This window comes from Lingula anatina, chromosome 1 (assembly GCF_051362555.1).
Source record: "Lingula anatina isolate TDL-2025a chromosome 1, LinAna3.0, whole genome shotgun sequence".
NCBI classification, from domain to species: Eukaryota; Metazoa; Brachiopoda; class Lingulata; order Lingulida; family Lingulidae; genus Lingula; species Lingula anatina.
The window spans coordinates 43,637,407-43,654,792 of record NC_141767.1 but is presented as its reverse complement, the minus strand read 5'-3'; the positions used below and the strand labels follow the sequence as shown (position 1 = coordinate 43,654,792).

General features: G+C 34.8%; 3 protein-coding genes across 3 annotated transcripts; 1 reads left to right on the top strand and 2 right to left on the bottom strand.

Moving 5' to 3' along the window:
- Nucleotides 1-1,101: 1,101 nt before the first annotated feature.
- On the bottom strand, nt 1,102-4,013 carry LOC106173022 (putative ribosome biogenesis protein RLP24). Its single transcript, XM_013553997.2, has 5 exons — nt 3,849-4,013; nt 3,049-3,235; nt 2,072-2,135; nt 1,847-1,935; nt 1,102-1,474 (listed from the first exon to the last, which is right to left on the bottom strand). The coding sequence occupies exons 1-5, from the start codon at nt 3,927-3,929 to the stop codon at nt 1,407-1,409; spliced, it is 489 nt and encodes a 162-aa protein (XP_013409451.2). The 5' UTR covers nt 3,930-4,013; the 3' UTR covers nt 1,102-1,406.
- Nucleotides 4,014-4,064: 51 nt separating this feature from the next.
- Nucleotides 4,065-6,992, top strand: LOC106173023 (uncharacterized). The gene is made up of 4 exons (XM_013553998.2): nt 4,065-4,338; nt 5,116-5,213; nt 5,525-5,617; nt 5,880-6,992. Exons 2-4 carry the CDS (start codon nt 5,117-5,119, stop codon nt 6,098-6,100), a joined length of 411 nt encoding a protein of 136 aa, XP_013409452.1. The 5' UTR covers nt 4,065-4,338; nt 5,116; the 3' UTR covers nt 6,101-6,992.
- A 5,984-nt stretch (nt 6,993-12,976) lies between these two features.
- On the bottom strand, nt 12,977-17,157 carry LOC147764381 (uncharacterized). Its single transcript, XM_087012290.1, has 2 exons — nt 15,771-17,157; nt 12,977-14,112 (listed from the first exon to the last, which is right to left on the bottom strand). Exon 1 carries the CDS (start codon nt 16,871-16,873, stop codon nt 15,776-15,778), a length of 1,098 nt encoding a protein of 365 aa, XP_086868416.1. The 5' UTR covers nt 16,874-17,157; the 3' UTR covers nt 12,977-14,112; nt 15,771-15,775.
- Between the last annotated feature and the right edge of the window lie 229 nt (nt 17,158-17,386).

Sequence of the window (17,386 nt, the reverse complement as noted above, 5' to 3'; positions counted from 1 at the left end):
AATTGACCTTTGACCTACTTATTATCATGAACTGAACTCTGCTAATTTCTTTCTCTTTTAACTCCAAACCTGGCAGAGATAGGCCCATAGTTACTATTGAAGTTGAATAGGAAGTCATATACTGGCAATTTACTGTGACCTTGGAATTGACCTTTGACCTACCTTACGATGAACTTAACTTTGATTGTACCATTTTTAGTAATATATATATTTTTTGCATATTTTGAAAATTCTTGTTGATTGCATTTTTACAGCTTGTCAAGCACAAGACTGGTGGCTGTGTTCCTTATTTTGTATATGTGGGGGTCTATACGAATGCGCTTGCTCCAGCTGGTGGTACAATATTCGGAGGCGGTATCGCCTCTCTGATCCTCTAGTTATTTGTAGCGTGCACACGCAGTATTGTAAAAAATCAATAATCAAGAGAAAAGCAAGAATGTAAGCAAACGATATATATATATATATATATATATATATATCACTGCTGATTACTTTCCTTTAGAAAACTAACCTTTAAGTTTAGGAAAATGCATTTGCGTGTTTTTCCTTACACCTTACCCATTTTATGCTAAAGTATTTTGTGGTTATGCCACTTGGTCAAAGCTGTTCTCCCTGGCCAATCTGTTGATATTAGCTAGAGTTCATGAAACTATATCTTAGCATGAAAAGTATCGATGTTGCTGTTATTATAGATGCGTTTTTTCGATATCTTTGACAAAGATAATCTGTAGCATTTTTATCAGTATCTTCTAACATAGAAGAAAATCATCAAAGAAGGTAACTGTTTATGCAGCATAACATTTCCAGCTCCAGTTAATCTTGTTGGGCTATGCACTGGCAAACAATTGGTTAATTCAAGCCATGTACTCATGCTTCTTTCAATATATATGTATCTACACTTGCAGGTTTACTTTGAATGAGTTCACTATACTTTTTTTTGGAAAAAAAATGCCAAGATGTCCCGTTGCCAATGCATGTTTTTACTTGGATATTCAGTTTCAGGCACTTGACTAAACAAATTTTTGAGAATAGGTCCTGTATTCAGACATGTTCATAATGTAGAACAAAATAAAAAAAGGGCGATTTCAATGAAACAAGTAGTTCTTATTAAACTTTTTAATTTCAAATGTTACTTTAGTTATTCTTACTTAACATCATGTACTTTCTTGCACCAGTTCATGTCACTTGTATGCCATACTTTAATGGCAATGATGCAATAATAATAGCACCTACTCCTATATCTAGTCAAATAAAACATTACATGGTATGAACATCATTCTGCTGTATACTGTGTCTTCATTTTAAAATATGAGTCTATGTTTATGGGGTATAAACACAGTAACTCATGCCAACGGCTTCTGAAGCAATTCACTGAAACAGATGAGTCTCTGTCTCAAATCTTATTCCTATGCATTTTCCATTTCTTCATCTGATTCTTCGATAACCAGCTTTTGCTCTAATCTTGGTACTTTTTCTGAAAGAAGAAAAAAAACCCTCAGGTGGACATACCACATATTACAAAAAAAAGCTAATATTTGTTTGAGGAACAATTTTTTTACATATCAAAATCTTTATTGAAGAATATAAAATATGTTAGAAATTAAAACTAAATCTTCTACAAGTAGATACGGGGCCGTAGCGATAGTCCGAAGGTTCAATAGTCCGAAGGTTCATTGGTCCGAATGTTCACTATAGAACCTTCGGACCAATGAACCCTTGATTAGAAAATCGATAAAAATGTTACCACTTTTCGGACCAATGAACCTTCGGACCAATGAACCTTCGGACTATCGAGACGCCCCCGTAGATACCACCAAAATATCAAACTTCAGAACGTTCAACTTACTGCCAATAGCTGGAGATTTGATAAGGTGAATATTCTTCTCCACTTCCTTCACATCCTCTGCTTTTCTTAATTCTTTTCCTTTCTTTAATCTGAAATGTGACAGGTATAGGTGTATAAATCTATGCCTCAAAATCTTGCAAACAAACAATGTTGTAAACAGTATTGACAACTTTGGTGACAATTATGCATAACAAATAAGAATGTTCATAAAGGTGTAGTGCTTACCTGTTTAGTATAAACTGATTCTGTCGTTTAGTCTTAATTTCTTCTATTCTTTTCATTGCTTTGACTGAAATCAAAAGATTTATAGCAAATTATTTCGTCATTTTTTCCTTGAAAATTAAGTTACTTCCCCTGTAAACTATGTCATATACTTCATTTTATGTTTATTTTTTCTTTAAAGTATCTGTTACACCTGTTACAAGGCGAATGAAAACTCAAGCATGAGTGCTGTTTAACATGAAAAATGTCCAGTGTTAAAGGTTTACATGTTACTGACTTTTTAAAATCTTATAAGTTAACCTAAAAACTCATAGCAATACAAGAGCTGAAGCCACTGATTTTTAGTTGTCCTTTAATTATCTATTTAAACTATAGAGAGCCAGTGCTTCAGTACCAAGGCGTGTTCGGTCTCGTTAAAATTTCACAATTAATACCCCTGCACCTGCCCAATTATAACAATTTCAGGCAAAAAAAAAAAAAAAAAAAAAAAAAGCAAACTGCTCACTAGGGTTTAAGCCAAGTAAAGGGTAAGTAGTCTTAGAATGTTATCTGATGGGTATTTCTGAATTTAAAACTTTACTTGATGGAGTTAAGTCTGATGGAGTTATATCAGCTAATATCAGCCAAAAGTTGGGGGTTATATCAAACTTACATAAACACAATAACCAGTTATTTTTTGTAATTCAGATAATGTTGGAATGAAAAAAAAAGGTTACATTAACTGAACATTTCATTTTTATTTTTCATTTTTTATTTCTGTTGTCCCAAATACCAAGTAATCAATTCACTATAATACATCAAACAGTAGCATACCCTTAACAATCCTTTAACATGTGTATCTTCTAGATGAAATATAAATTACTTTACATGAGCAAGCAACCCTATATAAAATGATTTTTAAAACAGAAAAATTATTCACGCTGTACCAATTGCGACTTTCCCAATCCAAAATCAAATCCTACATAAAGGTTACAACAAACCTGTGTTTGTCCACAATTCCCTGTCATATTTAATTGGGACGTGTCTTCTTTTTTCAAATTCAAATGATGGATCCACTGCAAGGTCTTTTCCAGCTGCTTTACGAAATGCTTTGGTCCATCGAGTCTTCCTAGGATTTCTCTTCTTTTTAAAAGCCTTATGACATTTGGATCTGCAAAATCTGAAAATCTGAGCAAAGTAATTGTTGGTTAGAAAGGGGTACTAGTAATTATCTATCTTACCCACTCGGCTCATAGAAACTCTTTGCCTGGGTTACCATCCCTAGATCAATCTTACAGGAGGGCCATTCTGTGGTATTTGGTCTGCAGACCTCAAAATTTAAAAAAAGAATCCTACTTATAAAACTTAAAATTTCTGAAACCAGATACCATAAGACCCCAGAATCCAAAAGAAATTTTAGGTTTTGATGATTAATTATTATTTTATTGACACTTTTATCTGGAAAACTTATAAAATAGTGTTACGGAAGGACATTTTTATTTTTGATATATTTTTCTTAATATAGTGATCATTTTAAACAATAAAGACTAAATAAAGGCTGGGGTCTTATGGCGTCTGGTTTCAGAAATTATAAGTTTTATAAGTAGGAGCCTTTTTTAAATTTTGAGGTCTGCAGACCAAATACCACGGAATGGCCCATAGAACGATATTTATATTAAGAATGAGCCCATACGTGAAACGGTCTGACTGAAGTGTAGATGTTGGAATGTGTGGTGTGGTTTGTGTGTTTCTAAAGGCCTTTTAACATTTTTTGATGATATATAATTTGTAAGTATTTTACCTTGCAATCATTCCGTACAAACTGGATCCCATGTCCAGGATATACTGTAGACGAACAAAAGTAACATTTTTCCAGTCGCATCGTGCGAGTTCTTTCACAACCGGAAGTATAGCAAATTACCCACAATGCCTTAGCCACACTTGGACAGGGCTTGTCTTGGGGGAATGTCTCTTGAGAAATCTCCGATTTCTTTTAGCTGCTTACAATTATAATGTGCTAAGCAGAAGTAAGACAAGTTATGTTTGTGGACTGAATAAGGTAAATCAGACTGTATCCCACACCCAGCTGTGCCAGAAGGGGAGCATGCGTTGTACCATGCCACTGCCAATCTTATCTTGTGGGGAATTCCCACCGATGTAATAAACAAAACAGTCACCCCGTCAGCTTTGTCATCAAAGGGTCGTGTATACCTGAACAAAGATAGGCAAAAAAAGTCCCTGAAACTCTACATATTTGAGTTAACATAGAACGGGAACTCTTTCTATTCCAGGTGGGTATTTTTAAAATGGTTATTTTATTTCTACCAATAATATGAGAAAAGCGCAATGCGTAATCATATAATATATACAGGTACTTTCATTTTCAAGTGCAACAATTATATGAATTTCGTTGATTTCAATATATGAAACAGTATAGCCATAGTTAAGTTCCGCTTTTATTAAGTTAGGAAATGTGTTAAAACAACTCATCTAACCCAAGAGTTTTGTAAGGATTAAGAAAAGTGGTTCCGTGATGTACATGTACATGTACATGTACTGTACTTAATTGTGTCCTGTTATGATATGTACTGTAGGTTGCCAAAAATAGGTCACTTCTTTGATATGTATTCAAATGATGATTGCCAAATAAAATGAAACTATGTTCAAAATCATTATCAGAATCGATAGGCACAACAAAATAATTACTGGGCTACCCATGTACTACACTGTACATACCAGCTAGTACTAGTACATGTATAAAGTTCAAAATACAAAATTGAAAGATAAACTGTAAGTATACAATGGAACCAGCTTGTGCACAACAACATGTTAAACAAGTGTAGCATTAAGATAATTTTCATGCCACACCTTTGTTGGTTATTTCTAAATCTGTTTATATTATCTAAATATGTTTTGAAATAAAACTTCATGTAATACATGTGTACATGCAACTCAAAAATTGCTGTTTTTTCATTCTTGTTAATCACCAGATGTGTCTATTTTACCAGGTGTGCTGATTTTGGCATGACACATACATGACTATAATCTTGGTTTCTGTTTCATTGTAGAATGGCAAGTGTCTGTGTTGGGTCTGCTTTCATTCCATATTATAATCAGCTGATGCAGATTTTGGAAACCAATGAAGATATGAAGAAAACAGCAAAGGGTATTTTTTCTTTGTAGCAAGTAATAAAAGAAAAAATAGTAACAATGCCGAAGTTAAGAATTCAACTAGCATTGTATACAATTCAAATAACTATAACTTGCATCTATTCATTGAATACATCTGTTAACCTGATTCAAGTCTTTATTATGCATGTTGATTCACCCAGTAGGTATTTACTGCAATCAGTATTTAGGATGCCTAGACTTTAATAAATTTAATACAGGGAAAATTTTGTGCAGGGGCATTGATCAACTTTTAAGACCAATAATTTATAATAACCATACTTCTATATATTCATTTCAAACTTCAAGGTATATTCAAACAGATGGCTACAGCTGCAGGTGGAGCTGCAGTGGGGGGTATAGTTGGAGGTCCAGCTGGTGCCCTTGTTGGGACATGTGTAGGTAAGAACATGTCTTTTTTTACAGGACTTGTAAATTTGAACACCAAGTTTGCTTTGTCATAATGTATGATTTATTGCAAAGTTGTTGAAATTTATGCTGTTACAAATTTGGCAATTACATGTATTACAAACTGTTTTGAAACAAACTCTTTTTTTTTTAGATAATAAAAACACACACACACACCTGTGAGAACAGCAACAAAAGAAACAATAGGGTAAAAAAGGCAAAGTCATTTTCAACTCTCACATTGCACACATTTTAGGAGCAGTTGCTGGCTACATGATGTCCGATGAATACAGTTCTATGATTAAAGTTTTGAAGAACATGACAGATGAGGAGAAGAAGAAGATTGTTGCTAAAGTTCAAGAGCTTGTAGGAAGTGAACTGATTGGAGAATTAATGAGATTTGTGTCAGGGCAGGTTCAACGTGAAATGTTACTCCAAACGCTGAGGGATTGTGTGTCTGATGTCAAGGGAGCATGACGATAGTTTCCATGTCTGAGTTTTTTATGTTTTTTTTTTTTTTGGAATTGTTCAAATAATATTGATTCATAAGGGAACCCAGGGTTTGATTTACCGTTTAACATATCTAATGAAATTAATTAATCTGCAAAAAAATATAATAAATAAATAAAAAGGGATATGTGCATTATCATCTAAGATATTATTTTTAAGCTTCAGTGTTTTGGAAAAGGGAAAAGGTTCATATTTATCTTGATAATTTAATATAGAATCTTGCAGAATATTAACCACTAATAATTTTTTTTATTATTTGAGATTTGAGTATTCCTTTGAAATATACACCTTCTGTATATCAGAGACAAAAATGCTTGTTCACTAATTTGCAGGTAGTGAATTTGTAAAAAAAGATTTGGAGAAAGTTGACATACAACATCTTCAGTGAAGGTTCTGTAAATATAAATATATATATCAGGTAATCTCACGAGAATTGAAATTATCTTTAAAACAATTATAAAAACAAAGCAGGACAATATTATTATTATATTGATTATATATAAATATATATGTGTGTATTGAGCATTGGAAAAATAGTGTTTTGATTTGAAAATCTAAACAAGTACATTAATTGTTACTCTTTAGAGATGTATATTTATTACACAGAAGGAAATCACAGCTAGGTTAATAAGTGGAACTTATATATTTTCATTGTTACATCCAGGATACCTTTTTCTCCATAACAGAATATTTCTTATCCAATTAATCCTCTCTTTCAACAAAACTGTTTGATCTGAAAGTTGTACTAATGGTGTTCAAATTGTTAATCCATATGTGTGTTTGTGTGCATCTTTTGGATTTATAATGTTATTTTTATGATGCATCTCAAGGGTGATTCTCAATAAACTTTTTTCCAAAGCTTAGTAAACTTTTCATTTTCAGACAAATGAATCTTTAGGCAAAAAGTTTTTTAATGCTACCTTTTTCTGGGTTTTGTAATGTGCTTGGAATTTATAAATGCAAGTAAAAATAGTGTAAGTTCACTGTTGGTATTGAACTGCTGCTTTTTTGTTGCAATAATTAATCTGAGTTTAACACAATTGCAAGATTTTTTTCTAGCTACATATATCTTATGATAATAGTGATAATGATAATAAAAATTATATCATTTTTCCCATCCAATTAAGAGAGTATACCAGTACATAAAATACACTGACTCATAAATGTGAAACTTAATGCCAATTTTTATGTACAGACACAGATGTGTCTGTACATATTGCCATCACCTGCGTCTGTCGTCGCTGATGCCGATGCCGATGCCGTCGCCGTGCACTTTCCTTGTAAACACGATAAGTGGAGGGCAGTTTTACTTTTTGGCTTTATATTTACAGAGCTGGTGAATATTCATAAAACGCAGGTCAAGTTCGAAAATCAGCATGATCGGGCCATTATTGTAGAAGTTATGCTGTTTTTTCACTTTTCAGCATATTTTTCACATTTCCTCAGATTCAATTCTTAGGCATGTTAACAGTCTCATTATTAAACTAATAAGATACGTAAAAGTTTTTGTTTGACATTTCCTGCATCTTTACAACATTTTGTAAAAATGATGGCAAACTTGTTAGTGTGTATTGTGTAATAAAGTTTCAAAAATGGAAATAAACTCATATCATTGCAGTTTGTCAGATTCAATCATTCACTATGTTCAGAATCTCAGAATGGAAGAAATTGGACATTTAACACTGCTTTATTGATATTTTTCCCATCTCATCAATTTTCTAAGTTGATCATATAAAAATGGCAGTAAACTGTTAATTTTGTTTTATGTTAAAAATTGTTAAAAATGGGGAAAAAAAACATTTCAGAACAGTGCTGTCTTATTTACATTTTGGCATTTTCAAGTTGTGACTTTGAAGTTCCATGGGCCTGAAGACCTTTGCTAGTCACATTTTCTGAATATCCATGATACTAATATTTTATTATTAAAAATTGATGGTCATTATGCTGTTAAACATTATGTAATATTGCATCAAAATTTGAAAAAAAACCTATTTTGGGCACTGCTCCCATGATGACCATTTAAGAAAAACCATGTCACTTACTGTTCTCAAACAGTACAGTAAATATATATATAGATGTGTCTGTACATAATGCCATCACCTGCGTCTGTCGTCGCCGTCATCGCCGGCGCCGGCGCCGTGCACTTTCATTGTAAACACGATAAGTGGAAGGCAGTTTTACTTTTTGGCTTTATATTTACAGAGCTGATAAATATTCATAAAACGCAGGTCAAGTTCGAAAATCAGCATGATCGGGCCATTATTGTAGAAGTTATGCTTTTTTTTCACTTTTCAGCATATATGCAACACTGTAAACACATTCCAAGGAAAAGCGATAGGCCTGTTGTCATGAAACTCACAGGAGTAATCTATCTTACTAAAACGCAGGTCAAGTTCGAAAGTCAGCATGATCAGATTACTATTTTAGTAGTTATGCTTTTTTTTTCACTTTTCAGCATATATGCAACACTGTAAACACAATATACGAAAAACAGATAGGCCAATTGTCATTAAACTCACAGGAGTGGTCATTCCTGCTAAAATGCAGGTTGAGTTAAAAAATCAGCATAATCGGGCCATTATTTTAGAAGTTATGTTGTTTTTACACATTTCCTCAGATTCAATTCTTAGGCATGTTAACAGTTTCATTATTTAATTAATAAGATATTAAAAGTGTTTGTTTGACATTTCCTGCATCTTTATAACATTGTTAGTTGATTTTGTAAAAATGATGGTTAATTTGTTATCGTGTATTGTGTAATAAAGTTTCAAAAGTGGAAATAAACTCATATCATTGCAGTTTGTCAGATTCAATCATTCACTATGTTCAGAATCTCAGAATGGAAGAAATTGGACATTTAACACTGCTCTATTGATATTTTTCCCATCTCATCAATTTTATTAGTTGATCATATAAAAATGGCAGTAAGCTGTTAATTTTGTTTTATGTTAAAAATTGTTAAAAATGGAAAAAAAAAACATTTCAGAACAGTGCTGTCTTGTTTACGTTTTGGCATTTTCAAGTTGTGACTTTGAAGTTCCATGGGCCTGAAGACCTTTGCTAGTCACATTTTCTGAATATCCATGATACTAATATTTTATTATTAAAAATTGATGGTCATTATGCTGTTAAACATTATGTAATATTGCATCAAAATTTGAAAAAAACCTACTTTGGGCACTGCTCCCATGATGACCATTTAAGAAAAACCATGTCACTTACTGTTCTCAAACAGTACAGTAAATATGTACAGATGTGTCAAAAATGTGTCTGTACATATTGCCATCACCTGCGTCTGTCTTCGCCATCACCGCCGTCACCGGCACCTTGCACTTTCATTGTAAACACGATAAGTGGAAGGCAGTTTTACTTTTAGGCTTTATATTTACAGAGCTGATGAATATTCATAAAACGCAGGTCAAGTTCGAAAATCAGCATGATCGGGCCATTATTGTAGAAGTTATGCTTTTTTTTCACTTTTCAGCATATATGCAACACTGTAAACACATTCCAAGGAAAAGCGATAGGCCTGTTGTCATGAAACTCACAGGAGTAATCTATCTTACTAAAACGCAGGTCAAGTTCGAAAGTCAGCATGATCAGGTTACTATTTTAGTAGTTATGCTTTTTTTTTCACTTTTCAGCACATATGCAACACTGTAAACACAATATACGAAAAACAGATAGGCCAATTGTCATTAAACTCACAGGAGTGGTCATTCCTGCTAAAATGCAGGTTGAGTTAAAAAATCAGCATAATCGGGCCATTATTTTAGAAGTTATGTTGTTTTTACACATTTCCTCAGATTCAATTCTTAGGCATGTTAACAGTTTCATTATTTAATTAATAAGATATTAAAAGTGTTTGTTTGACATTTCCTGCATCTTTATAACATTGTTAGTTGATTTTGTAAAAATGATGGTTAATTTGTTATCGTGTATTGTGTAATAAAGTTTCAAAAGTGGAAATAAACTCATATCATTGCAGTTTGTCAGATTCAATCATTCACTATGTTCAGAATCTCAGAATGGAAGAAATTGGACATTTAACACTGCTCTATTGATATTTTTCCCATCTCATCAATTTTATTAGTTGATCATATAAAAATGGCAGTAAGCTGTTAATTTTGTTTTATGTTAAAAATTGTTAAAAATGGAAAAAAAAAACATTTCAGAACAGTGCTGTCTTGTTTACGTTTTGGCATTTTCAAGTTGTGACTTTGAAGTTCCATGGGCCTGAAGACCTTTGCTAGTCACATTTTCTGAATATCCATGATACTAATATTTTATTATTAAAATTTGATGGTCATTATGCTGTTAAACATTATGTAATATTGCATCAAAATTTGAAAAAAACCTACATTGGGCACTGCTCCCATGATGACCATTTAAGAAAAACCATGTCACTTACTGTTCTCAAACAGTACAGTAAATATGTACAGATGTGTCAAAAATGTGTCTGTACATATTGCCATCACCTGCGTCTGTCTTCGCCATCACCGCCGTCACCGGCACCTTGCACTTTCATTGTAAACACAATAAGTGGAAGGCAGTTTTACTTTTGGGCTTTATATTTACAGAGCTGATGAATATTCATAAAACGCAGGTCAAGTTCGAAAACCAGCATGATCGGGCCATTATTGTAGAAGTTATGCTTTTTTTTCACTTTTCAGCATATTTCACACATTGGCATTTTCAAGGTGTGACTTTGAAGTTCTACATGCTTGAAGACCCATGCTAGTCACATTTTCTGAAAATCCATGATACGTATATTTTATTATTAAAAATTGACGGTCATTATGCTGTTAACCAATATGTAATATTGCATCAGAATAGAAGAAAACAATTATGGGTGCTGCTGCCATGATGACCATTATGGGAAAACCATGTTACTTATGATTGCCAAATGTTCAAAAAAGAAATGCAGGACTAAAATGCAGCCTGGGTTGGAAAAGTAGTCTAATTGGCTTCTTTTTCTGGAAGTTATACATTTTCAAAGTGTGAACTTGAACTCCCATGGGCCTGAAGCCTTATGCTTGTTACACGTTTTACTTACATTGGTATTACCTGTTGAGCATAATTAAAATTTGATGTTGAATTTGCAGTTTAACATAATGTACTTTTGCATCAGAATTGACAGTAGCCTATTTTGTGCAGTTATTTCCTGCTTTTTGTCTGTACATTTGACAGCTTTGCTGCCTTGTTCCAACTATAATTTAATTTTTAAAAACAAAGTAACATTATACATGAAATAAATGTGGATCAAAAATTGTTTAGTTTGAAAGGGAACGAATGGATAAATACTGTTTTAAACTACATTGTTTCTTCTAAAAAGTAAAATAATTTATGTTGTGATAAGAATTGTAGAAAATAATGGATGTGCAATGCTGTTTATAATTTAGTTTTGTTGCCATCCTTTCAAGTTGTCTACCAGTATCTTTTTAAGAAAAAAAATTTGAATATCAATTAATAACTTACATCCAGAATTTATTAGTAGATGAAGAAATTTTAACATGTACAAGATGTTTAGCATGTGGAGCAAAAAAATTTGCTTGGTTTTGCTCATACTGTGCTTTTGAAGGGAGAAGCAGGGGTACTGTACGACACACTGATCAGAGAAAATAAGGGAGCCGCCCCCCCCCCCTCCCCTGCCATATTGCAGTTGGGGGTCATGTATCAGTATCCCCTGTGATACAGAATTGGTTCTCAGATTTGCACAGGTAAGCCTCATCCTACTGTAGATTTTAACCCAATTACCCTACATTAACCCAAAAGGAAGGTTCATCAATGTAATGGTGTGCAGAAGTAATAACATGAAGCCTTAAATTATTTATTCAGTCTGTGCCATAAACTTTTCTGCTTACTGGCCATTCGGGGGCGTCTCGATAGTCCGAAGGTTCATTGGTCCGAAGGTTCATTGGTCCGAAAAGTGGTAACATTTTCATCGATTTTTTAATCAAGGGTTCATTGGTCCGAAGGTTCTATAGTGAACTTTCGGACCAATGATCCTTCGGACTATTGAACCTTCGGACTATCGCTACGGCCCCGGCCATTCAGACCACCAGTTTCCTAAAATCTACTGGTCTGAAGAAAAATTTCTTGAGGTAAATGATTCTCTTCTCTGACCGAGGAGGTACAAGATAGAATTCCATAGAAATTCTTGCTCCAATTAACCAACCTCTGAACTGCCTCTCCTAACACTCTCCCAAAAATCATTTTTAAAAGCAGATGCAATGCGGAAACTAAAAAAAAAATTGATAAAAAAGTCAATTAATATACCACCCTATAAAAGTTTACAAATTTTCGCAACCGCCTTGGACCTTGCTGTTGTAAATCAGAGTTAAACGACAAGAGGTATTTCTTTAAACTGTTGGGCAAACATTTACGTATAATTTAAAAAATTAAACGAGACTTACCTTGGTTAAGTCGAAGTTTGATTTCAATTCTTTGAGTAAAGAATTGAGGGAGGGCTTAACTGAGATCCGGTTGCGCGCGCAGGGCACTTTTCAAAGTGTTTGTCACATTAACCACATGGAATTAATTACATTAATTCCCCACAGCTCTCTTCCTCTATAATACAAGCAATGAGCTGTAACCCAAAGTTGGGTGGGAGGGTGGCAGTTAAGCCCTCCCTCAATTCTTTACTCAAAGAATTGAAATCAAACTTCGACTTAACCAAGGTAAGTCTCGTTTAATTTTTTAAATTCTTTTTCGTAAGAAGAATTTCGTTGGTCTTAACTGAGACTTTAAAGCTTGATGTGACAAACATTTCATTCATTTCAAAAGATTCTTTATTTACCCAGAACTCCATCCTGGAATCTGTCTTGATTACTTACAATGCGCTTGTCATAGAACTTCGCAAAAGTACTTTTCTTAGACCAACCAGCTTTGTCAATAATGACTGATATAGGTACTGCAGAGGCTTTTGCCTTAGAGGTAGCTGCAGCTCTAACACTGTGAGAGCTAAATGTATAAGTGTCTATACCAGCTCTACTCATAACAGTTTTTATCCATCTTGCTACTGTGTCTCTTGCGACATTATGATGTGGTTTCATGTAACTTATTAACAAACGTGCACAGTTCTTGTCATTTCTCATGACTTTCGTGCGAAACAAATATTCCTTCAATACAGTATACACACAAAGCCTCCTGTCTGGAGGGTAGGCCTTAAAAGATACTGAAACAACATTATAACCTGGCCTGTTTTGTTTTAAAGAACCATCTAACTTGAACAAAAACTCAGTTCTCAATTTTTTATAACCTTGAAAACTTAACAACTGCAAAGTTTGTGTACGTGCAGCTTGAGTCAGAGCCATGAGCATCACTAGCTTTAATGTCAAATCTTTGAGAGTTATATGCTTAACAGGAGAAAGTTTCCTCAAATATGTCAATACTCTTTCAACATCCCACACCTCTGTGTATCTGGGTTGTGATGGTCTGGCTGCAAACACACCCTTCATGTATCTGATAATTAATGGGTGATTTCCAATTCTGAATCCATCAAAGTTTATTCCTAAAGCTGAGAGAGCTCCACGTGCAGTGTTCAAACTCTCATAACCCAAACCTTTATTAAATTGTTCAGTTAAAAACTCGATTACTGCTTCCAAAGTTGGCGAAAGTGGAGTAATCGTCCTTTTACTACAGTACTGAAACCACCTGTTAATGTGTGTGTTATATTGTTTTTGTGTCCCTGTTTTCCAAGACAACATAAGTATTTTGGTAGAGTCCTCTGAAAATCCTCGTTCTCTGAAACTATTCCTGACACTTTGCAAGCAATCAGTCTTAATTTCCCTTCCAAAGGGTGTTTCAACTGCAGGTGAGGAAGTCTTAAAAGATTCTTCTTTTTCTGTATTATGACTGGTTTCTCCACCAACAATTCCATCAGTCTCGGAAACCATGATTGTGTGGGCCACATTGGTGCTACAATGATTCCCTTGGCTCTGTCCTGTCTGACTTTCTGCACACAGTTTCCCAGTAAGCTAAAAGGTGGAAACAAATAAACTGAGTTAAAAGTTTCCCAGTCAATGGTAAAAGCATCAACAAAAGAGCAGTTTGGATCAGGCTTCCATGAACAATATGTTTCTACTTGAGCATTTATTCTAGATGCAAAGCAGTCTATATCTGGGATTCCCCAAAAATTACATATCTTATGAAAAATCTTGCTGTCTAATTTCCATTCAAGATCATCCTTGAATTCTCTGGAAGCCTTATCTGCTGCCTCATTATTTTTGCCAGCTATATGTGTACATGTTAACCAGACATCATGTGATATACACCAAATCCATATGTCACATGCTACTTTATTACAGTTTTCAGAAACTGTGCCTCCCATGTTGTTAATGTATGACACTGCCGTAGTGTTATCTGACATCACCTTAATATGCTTTGACTTAAGATCACGTTTGAGGGACTTGAGTGCATTCAAAATGGCCATTAATTCTAATACATTAATAGGCAATTTACCCTCTACATCCGTCCATCTACCTCCAAAATTATTGTTTTTATAACTTGCACCCCAACCTAAAGTGGATGCGTCTGTATGTAAAGTCTCTGAGGGGTTTGGTCTAGCAATAACCCTATGCTGGGATTTCAAGTTGACAATCCACCAAATTAAATCTGACCTCATACTGTTTGATATTATCATGGGTGCATCATAGTTACCCTTCGATTCTTGTAAAGCCTTAATCTTTGCTCTTTCTAACTTCCTATAGTACAGTTTGCCATAATCCACAGCTGAAAAACTTGCTACTAACAACCCAATGACTCTCGCCACTTGTCTAATAGGTGCCTTTGAAACATTATACAACTCTTCGCATGCAGAAATTATTTTCTCCTGCCTGTCAAGTGGCAGTGTTACTATCATTTTGTCAGAATCAATAACATTTCCCAAAAATTTTAACTTGCTTGTTGGTCTCAAAACTGATTTGTCTTCATTTATGATGAAACCCAATTTGGACAGAAGTGTAACTGTTGCATTTAAGTTCTCCGTACATTCTAAATCATCACTGCCAATTATTAAACTGTCATCAATGTACCCTGAACTAACATAACCTAAACTTCTCAGTTTCCCAAAAACTGGTTTAAGAAGTTTTGTAAACAATCGCGGGCCTTCACTGACCCCATTGGGTAAGCAGGTATATTGGTAGATTTTATCCCTCCACTGGAATCTAAAAAATTTTTGCTGTTCATCTGCAAGTTTAATTGAATAATAAGCATGACGGATATCGACAGACCCCATTTTTACATTTTTGGTTATCAATGGTAGGGTTTTCTCAAAGGTTTCCATCTTAAAATGCTGATATGGAATGAACCGATTTAATTCCTTTAGATTCAGAATTAATCTGTATTCACCATTTTCTTTTTGTCTCAAAAAAATCGGTGATAAAATTTGGCCTGCTTCACTATTCACAGGAATAATCACTTTCATGTCCAATAATTTTTTAATTTCTATGTCAATAATGGACATTTCTAACCTATTAAACTTGCAATTTGATTTCACAATGGCGGGAATCCCACGGTTGAAATCTAGATTAATATGACAATGCTTTACAATGTCAAGAATAAATAGGTCACTTGTAATCAGTTTCCATTGATCAATAAAGTCAGCCAATCTACCTGCTTCAAAACAATTATTTACCTCATTTATTGCTTGGGCAGATTCCTCTGTCCCCTGCGTACATAGTTTTTTGCAAAAGAAGGCCCTGCTCCAGGATCATCCTGCCACACTCTGGGTCTTCCCCCTCCAGTAGGTCGATTAACACCTCTGTACACAGATCCACGGCCTCTGACACCACGTCCTCTACGTCCTCTGAGAGATCTGTCAAACAATTTATGTTTGATTTTTGAGCAATCCTCTATATCCCTTGCCATTTTGGGAAGATCGTCTCCAAATAAAAATTTTTGGCTGTAAGTCAGCTCATGACTGCAGAGGTGAGCATATTCTCCGCTCAATTGCGGTTTCAAAAAATCTTTCCTTGTCATATTTATCTGCCTGTTCATATGTCCCATGAGTGCTAGGACATCGTTGCAGTTTTCGATCATGCTGCCAATATGATCACTCGTGTCCTTTTCTGGATTCCTTTCGTATAAGGCCATCTGGTTTACAGTTTTAACTAAAATGTTTGCACCTTTAACCAAAGTATGTGCTATGTTTTGCATTTTCCTATCGTTTGCTTTGGTCCAACCTGGGACCTGGTCCCATATCAACTGGTTGGTTTTCACGACTTGCAGGTAATCACAGTTACCTGGCCTGTGGTTCTGTTTAATCAACTCGTTTAAATGTTGTTCGTCCAGGCCATTCATAAAAAGATCGTTCACAGTTTTGGCCAGCACATCATCCACGTTGTCGGCCATTTCCTCCGACATGTTAAACTTCTTGGCCATGTGCTTAAACAGGTTGTCTTCCGTGTCGGGAAGATACGAGTCCAACTTCCTTTTTTCACCCGTTGTGCCTGCCTCCTCCGGCTCAACACATTCATTATCGACGTAAACTTCGTCGTCATACTGAGAATATTGCGCCTCCATGTTATCAATACGGCTGACGATGTTCTCTAACCTGCCGTCCTGAGCGTCCACAGAGGCTTTTAAAGATACAAGTAATGACATAATATTATCCTCTGACGAGGATTTCTCCACAGACTTAGGGTTTTTGGAAGCCGACTTCCCTTTACCCTTCCTGCCATCACTCACGTGTTCAGGTCCATTTTTAGTAATGGTACTACATGTAGTTTCGTCCGCCATGACACCACGTGTTCAGAAGCAGACGACGAAACCTGACTGAAATTGCGCCAAATACCGTTGCAAACGGCAAGACCACTGTCTATAACGATATAGCATGCACCACGTGCACAATAAAAATCACCCAAAACCACGTTTCGGTGAAAAAGATCAGCGCCACTAGACAAATTCGCCCTTCAACCAAGGAGTATTGCACCAAGACTCCTTGCTTCAACTAGCGTGCAACCTAAAGTGACCTGCGCGCGCAACCGGATCTCAGTTAAGACCAACGAAATTCTTCTTACGAAAAAGAATTACAAAAGAGAGGCATGTATCATTCTAACACTAAAACTTACACTAGTAACTGCATATTAAATATTTTCTACCAAGGATGGCTACTCTTGAACGCGTACGAATGATGTGCAACTGAAAATGTATGGAACACACAAGCTCTGAGGCTCTTACAAACTCTCCTTTTAATGCAGAACTTTTAATCTTCTCATATTACAGGACAAGACAGCCACTTGATATGGATAA

Excerpts from the sequence above, each read along its gene's own strand:
- LOC106173022 (XM_013553997.2), bottom strand. The coding sequence starts at position 3,929 with ATGCGACTGGAAAAATGTTACTTTTGTTCGTCTACAGTATATCCTGGA. Across the intron at positions 3,236-3,848 it reads TTGTACGGAATGATTGCAAG|ATTTTCAGATTTTGCAGATC; the intron begins GTAAAATACTTA and ends TACTTTGCTCAG. Across the intron at positions 1,475-1,846 it reads CAAATCTCCAGCTATTGGCA|AAAAAGTACCAAGATTAGAG; the intron begins GTAAGTTGAACG and ends TTCTTCTTTCAG.
- LOC106173023 (XM_013553998.2), top strand. The coding sequence starts at position 5,117 with ATGGCAAGTGTCTGTGTTGGGTCTGCTTTCATTCCATATTATAATCAG. Across the intron at positions 5,214-5,524 it reads TATGAAGAAAACAGCAAAGG|GTATATTCAAACAGATGGCT; the intron begins GTATTTTTTCTT and ends TCAAACTTCAAG. Across the intron at positions 5,618-5,879 it reads CCTTGTTGGGACATGTGTAG|GAGCAGTTGCTGGCTACATG; the intron begins GTAAGAACATGT and ends CACACATTTTAG.
- LOC147764381 (XM_087012290.1), bottom strand. The coding sequence starts at position 16,873 with ATGGCGGACGAAACTACATGTAGTACCATTACTAAAAATGGACCTGAA.